Genomic DNA, 6767 nt, shown 5'->3' on the forward strand with positions numbered 1-6767 from the left:
GTCAATGGTGCTTTTAAAGTTCCGATCCGGCCGAGGTGCAGGCAGGTTTGTGGGGGTCAGGTGGCAGCTGACGAGCAGGAGTGTCTGGCTCCCTGGGAACTTCAGCATCAGTGCCCACAGCGGGTCTGGTTAGCTGTGGAGGGGGTGATGTTTGGGCGACCGGTCAGCATGAAGCCGTTGACGTTTTCTGGTACAATTTGAACACTGGATTCTGAACGAGTTATTGAGGAACCAGGAAGCTTCACAGGACTTCTCGGTAACTCGGTTGGTCTAGGTGGTTCGCCTTCCTCCAAGTGTGAATTTACTCTCACTGTCTTTGTTTTTAAAGCGCTTTGACAGTTCGTAGTTCTCCGCCACACTTAAGGGCCTTTATTTTGTAGTTGTTGCATGATCGTTTTTACCTTACAGAGGAGAATTCTGCCTAAGCCAACTCGAAAAAGCCGTACAAAAAATAAGCAAAAGCGGCCCAGGAGGTGAGTATCTTACCAGCGTCAGAAATGTATGTGTTCCACTCTTATTAACAGCTCTCGATTTTCACGGGTTTCTAATAAGAGTTGAAGTAGGTTTCTAACAGTTAAACATCGGTAGATTAGGAAAGCAATTCGCATGGGGATTTTTATTGAGTTACTTTGGTTTTTTCTATAATTATACATAAAAGTTTTAATAGCCATTCTAGAGGTGCGGGTTACATGCGTTCACGTAGGTGATGTAATTAACTGGTCAATTCTTTCACAAAAGAATGACTTTCCTTTAGTTCTTTGGGCAAGAGATGGGAACCATGAGAAGGAACGCGTGGCGGACCGCCGTGGGCGAGGCACCGGCGGCGGCCCCGCGTGCCGTCTTCGCTTTTCATTTTTGCTGTGAATTAAGGCTCAGTTAGAATTTTTGTTGCTGACATCACAGTTAAAAGTCTCACTGCTGTTGTGGATGCCGAGGGACAGTGTTTGTGAACTCGCCTGGTTGGCAGGTTACCGGGTCTCAGCTCGGACTCCCATGGCTGCGTCCTGGTCCAGGCCTCCGGTGTTTCAGGGCGCTGGTTTCCCAGACTTGGATTTCCGGACCCCTGCAGGCCCTGCCCTCAGGACTCGTTTGAGAAAAAGGGCTGCAGTTTACATGTCACTGCCAGGTGGGCAGAAGCCGTAGAGTGTGCGATGGTGTTTCCTACCTGAAGGCAGGTGACACCCCTGCCTAGAGAGCTGGCTCATTCCAGCTGGTCACAGTGACGCTGGGGCACACGAGCGCTTGGTCTTGTTTCTGAAACCCCTGGGGACGGACGGGCAGGTGCTGCTGTGGGGAGGGAGGAGGGAAAGTGGGTGAGGCCGGAGCAGGTTTTCTGGGACCTGAGTTGCATGGTTCAGCACGTCGAGCTCATTTCGTGGGCAGGTGGAGTAGCGTAAGGATTCGGGATTTTGGGGGGTGTTCTAGATAGTTTGCAAGAGGAATACAGGAGGTGATCGAGAACATGAGTGCGTTGGTCGTGATGCTTGCACAGCGGTTTCGCAGTCTTTGGTCTGAGAGTCTGAGGTGGCACTTTAGGCATAAAGCAGACCCTCTGGTTTGCCCCCGGCTAAGGGATGTTAGTCGTGATGCTTGCACAGCGATTTCGCAGTCTTTGGTCTGAGAGCCTGAGGTGGCACTTAGGCGTAAAGCAGACCCTCTGGTTTGCCCCCGGCTAAGGGACTCAGACCTACAGCCTTAACTCTTCCTCTTTCCAAACCTATGTCCTCATTTTCTCAGGGAGTGACTTCCTGTGTCCCTAGTGACCTGGTCTGGACATTTCAGGCTTCCTGTCCCCCTCACGGTGGCGCCTGGCTAGTGGGCCATAGGGGCTCTTTCATGTCCCAGTCTGGTTCCCTGCCCCCAGACTCGTTTTCCATCTTTCCCTTACATAAGTCAGATGCCGAGACGTCCGTGTTTCTGAGCTGTCTAGAGCTGTAGGAATAATACGCTTAGTGAATGGGTAGCAGTGATCGGTTGGGCCTTGTGTCTCATTTGCTTTCTGAGTGGTGGTGACAAAAGCCTTGGGAAGTGGGTTTCCTTTGAGCCTGCTGTGTGGCCATGGAGTAGTAAGACCTTAGAGGCACTGGACGGGGTGTGTCGTATGTATGGGGACTGCCAGGCAGGAAACAAGTGGGTAGAGTGTGGCGTCTGAGCTGTGGAGGGGTAAGACCCCCACAGACCCCCAGCAAGGGAGCGCTGCAGACACGATGTACGTGCTGTGCCTTTGTTCACCCACTCCCCGTGTCTTATGGCACACGGCAGGTCCCCTAAAAGTTTATGTGTAGTTGAACCTTCTTGTGGTCAGCCAGGCAGATAGATTGGGAACGTGAGGGGATAGTCAGGCAGAAGATTCCATTGGAATCTTAGAGGATGGCTTGACAGTTGGGGACCCTCGTAGGGGCCACTATCCTAGAGCTGGTGACAGAACAGTCTTTGTCGGGGTGGCCCAATTCCTCATGTGGTTGTAAAGAGCGAGGTGTCATGGTGTTTCGGAGGCCAAGGAGAGCTCGCAGCGGCTCTTTCGGTAAATCCTGTGATGACAGCAGCATTTTAGGTGAACTTGACATCGGAGGGGTGTGGCTTTGGGATAAGACCAGTGCAGAGATCTGGCCGTGTTCTCACAGAGAAGCCGTACAAGTGAAAACAAACATAAAGACGGTGAAAAAATCAGTCTGCCAACCTCTCGCCTGGAGGTGGGCACTCCTGACGGCTCGGCGCAAGCAGTTTGCGCGCTGCCACGCATGAGACACGCTCAGCTTCGAGGCGGTTGTCACCCCGTTCTGGTTTGGCGAGGGCCCGGGCGTGCTGTGTTGAGCGTGAGCGGCCTCCTCGAAACCCATGTTGATGGGTGTCCGGAGCCTGGGCATTGCCGTTCACGCTTGGAGGCCTCACGCTGGGGCGTCTCACGCTTGTCGCCGTGTTCTCCAGCCGCACCCTCACGGCCGTGCACGATGCCATCCTGGAGGACCTGGTGTTCCCGAGTGAGATCGTGGGCAAGAGGATCCGTGTGAAGCTGGACGGCAGCCGGCTCATAAAGGTTCACCTGGACAAGGCGCAGCAGAACAACGTGGAGCACAAGGTGGCGGCTTCTCTGGCCAGGGCCGGGCCGGTCTCGGGAGAGGGTGGCGTGCGGTGGAGCTCCGTGTGCCCCGGGCCGGGGGCTCTGCCGTCGAACCTCGGCCCACTTCCCATGGGTTATGTGCCAGGTTTTCCACTGGGGGGCATTTTCAGTGACTAGGACACAGGGAAGTGATTCCATGGTTTGACCTTTAGTAAGGCTGTGTGTCCTTTTGGGGTGGAATCTGGGGAGAGCTGTCACATGCCTTCAAACCTGGTACACTGACCAGTGCGGACAGCCCCTGGGGTCTTCCCCAGGCTCCGTCCCTGTGGTCCAGAGGGCGGGGTAGAGCGCGCAGGTGCGCGGTGCCGAGCCCAGTCCCGCAGCGCTGGGGCTCGGAGGACACGTCCTGTAGGTCCCTTTTCTTCCCAGTACCACGTTGCTGAGAAGCACAGGGGCACGATTTCAACAGAATCGGTGTGTTTGAAAAGTTTGGTGCTGAATTATTTTTATTTTTTTTTCTTGTAGGTTGAAACCTTTTCTGGTGTCTATAAGAAGCTCACAGGCAAGGACGTTAATTTTGAATTCCCAGAGTTTCAGTTGTAAACAAAAATGACTAAATAAAATATTCACAGTATTCTGTTGAGGCACATTTTCAAAATTTCAGAGACATGATGCATAGCTGTCTGCGTTGTCCGTCACTTCCTCCACAGGCGGGACCTTTCAGACAGGTTCCTGTAGCTTATGCCAAGTTTGAGGCGTTTGAGGGACGTGTTTGGATCCAGTGATGTGACGGGTGTATCAGGTGACGTTGGCCCAGGCCCAGAGTGGCCGAATATCGGCACTTTTCTCGTGGTTCGGCCTGAACACACGGGCACCAGAGGTGTGGAGAATGGGAATCACCAGCCTTCATCCGGTCCCAGCAGAGCGCTGTGACCTAGAGGGACACTGAGGCCCGGAGAAGCCATGCTGAAAACAGTTCCATTTGAGAGAGAGGGCAGGTGTCACAAGTAACCAAAACCAGGCCAAGGTTGGCTCCTTGAAGTTCACTTCACTGCACACACTTTACCGTCTCAGGCATTTTGAAGTGTCTCGGGTCTGCTGACGCTGTGAGCCAGGTCTCTGGAACCTTCCATATTAAACAAAAACCTCCCATTAAACTATCCCCTTCCCTGTCCCCGGAATCACGAATTCTTGTTTGTAAGTCCACGATAGATCCTAAACGGTCTCGGGAAAGTCCAGTGTCAGTGTAGGTAGATGCCGACCGCTCCAGGTGGTGCGTGAGCCGGGGCGGGTAAGCTCAGTTCCGTAGCTTCCCACCGAAGCGAAGGCTGGGCGAGGCGACCATTGAAGTCGGGGCCCTGGAGCAGCGTGGCCGTGGTGGTCCCAGGGCTCCTGGGGACTTGGGGAGAGGGCAGCGCCCCTCACCTTGGTCTGCACCAGGTGGTTTGCAGGGGCTGCCAAACCAAAGGGTTACAGTGCGGGCGGCAGTGGACGGCACTGGCCGGGGCCTGGGCTCAGCTGCCAGTGGGGATCTGCGGAAGGAGCTGGGTTGCAGCGTCCCTCTGGTGGGGCGTGCTGAGTTCCCAGGCACTTGGATACGTCACGTGAGCGCTCAAGTAGGTTAGACTTGACACTCCTAACAATTTATAGCAGCACAATGCGACTACAGTCTAACGAAAACAGACATTCCGATTACCAGACGGCCCAGTTATGCCCAGAGGAGGCAACCTGTCCTCACTGTATCCTGGCAGAAGCAGTGGGTGACCGATTATCATAAAGTTTATTTCGGTCTGCCTCTTAGGCACTTAACTATTTTTACTCAAAATTCTATATAGTTGATACCAAGTGGGCACTCTGCAGTTTAAATGAGGCCACTGTGTCATTTCGCGATCTGCCATCTGTGCCTGAAACCACCAGGCCATCCCCGTGAGGGCGGAGTGAATCGCTACCCAGGTTCCGGCCTCGGAGCCAGCACGCCCGTGCTCCTGTCCCCTGGGAAGCCCGGAGAACCTGAGATGTTCCGGGCAGGGTCTTAGAGCATCGTGCACCATGGTGGGTCAACGTCGGGCCCAGACCGTGTGGGGAGGTCGCCCCCGTGCCAGGGCACCGAGCGGCTGGCAGTGGTGGCCTTAGGTGAGCTGCCTCACTTCCCGGGACCTGAGGGTTTCGTTGATGAAGTGAAGGCTGAGCCCAGACGAGCTGATCAGAGACTCCATTGCTGAGTCGGGGACCTGAAATAATGAAACAGCAGCTCAGCACCTGTGGAGGAGGGGACCGTGCCGGGAAGAGCGCTGGGCTCGGCACAGACTGGATCCGATGAGTGAGTCAGCTTGCCTGTCCCTGAAAAAACCAAGTCAGCTGTGGAATCTTAAAGGATGAGAATCGGTGAAACCCCAGACTGCGACTCCGTCGGGGAGCGGGGCCAAGGAAGTGACGAATTTCACTCATTTTCAGTCGGTTGGTCCTCCATGTCACTGCGGCTTCCTGGCGTCCTGACTTCCCTGGGCCTCGGAGCCTGTGGGTCACGTGGGATGGAAGGCGGTGAGCTTCACGTGGGGCGACCCTGCCAGGTGGCCGGGGGCCCTCTGCTCTTAGCCGAGGGTATCAGGAGAACGTGAGGGCTGGCGGAGAGATCGGGGGGTGGGTGTGTGTGTGTGTGTGTGTGTGTGTGTGTGTGTGTGTGTGTCAGAAAAGGCGTTACTTTTGATAGTCTCAGCTGGAACGTTCCTGCCTTAGCTCCAGGTGTTCACTGGGACATGTTTTTACTTATTGATGGCTGTAATCAGGACTGTTGACTTCACAGCCTCCCGTCAGCCCTGGTTTGAGGCAGGGACAGCACCTAGTGAGGACGAGGCTGTGGCTCCACCCCCACTGGGGTGGGAAGGGGCCTGCTTTGGGGGCTCGCTCCGCGTTACACGCCAGGCCCCCGGGACGGCTCGGGAAGATGAAGCGCGTCACAGCCCCTGCCCATAGGGTCCTCAGTGCCCAGCAGGCTGCGCTGGCTCGCGAGGGACAGGCGTGCCTTACAAAGACTCATGCTCCTGCGGCTGCAGACTCCGGTCCGACTCGCGGTGCCCGCACGTGCACAGGCTCGTCTTGGGAAGTTCTTGGGAAGGACCATGAAGAGACGGAGGACCCGCCACACAACACGCAGGAGCCCTCAGTGACGCGGCCAGCATTTCCCGCGGCCCTTGCCGTTTCTGCCTGGTTTTCCCACCGTAAGCGGCACCCTCACCAGGCAGTCGCCTTGGCCTGTTGACCGGTGCGATCTCGTGACTGCAGTTGTCCCTCGTGACTCCAGGGTGGCCACTGGCGGGCATGGCGCTATGTGAACAGGCCTTCTCCTCCAGTCGGGGCTAATTGTCGACTTCAGTTTCCACTCTAGAAGCAGGATGCCGTCTTGTGGGACGGATGGGAAGAGGGCTGCCATCTAACTCGAGTGTCTGCCAGGCGCCAGGGCGGGCTCCACTGTGTTGGCAAGGCCTCCTGGGGACCCCGAGACTGAAAGCGGCTCTCAGAGCACGGTCCCCAAATCAGCAACAGCAGCGTCTGTTACTTGGGAAACGTGTTAGAAATGAAAACGCATGGGTCTCATGGGTCCCACCACCAAGCGGCTGAATCAGAAGCCCTAGGGCCGGGGCCCCGTGAGCTGCATTTTCGGAAGTGACACAGTGTCGTCAGACATACTGTGTCACTTCTGCGGTGT

The 6767-nt window shown here is 55.7% G+C and overlaps 1 protein-coding gene across 1 annotated transcript in view; it reads left to right on the forward strand.

The window, feature by feature from the left end:
• The window catches only part of RPS7 (ribosomal protein S7), a 5580-nt gene extending 1876 nt beyond the window's left edge, over positions 1-3704 (forward strand). Inside the window, exons 4-6 of the mRNA XM_006910214.3 lie at positions 409-473; positions 2929-3079; positions 3587-3704. Coding sequence (XP_006910276.1) covers positions 409-473; positions 2929-3079; positions 3587-3664 — 294 coding nt within the window. The 3' untranslated portion in view covers positions 3665-3704. The remainder of the gene's footprint in view (positions 1-408; positions 474-2928; positions 3080-3586) is intronic.
• Positions 3705-6767: the final 3063 nt, after the last annotated feature.

The sequence above is a fragment of the Pteropus alecto genome, unplaced genomic scaffold, assembly GCF_000325575.1.
Source record: "Pteropus alecto unplaced genomic scaffold, ASM32557v1 scaffold61, whole genome shotgun sequence".
In the NCBI taxonomy this organism is placed as follows: domain Eukaryota; kingdom Metazoa; phylum Chordata; class Mammalia; order Chiroptera; family Pteropodidae; genus Pteropus; species Pteropus alecto.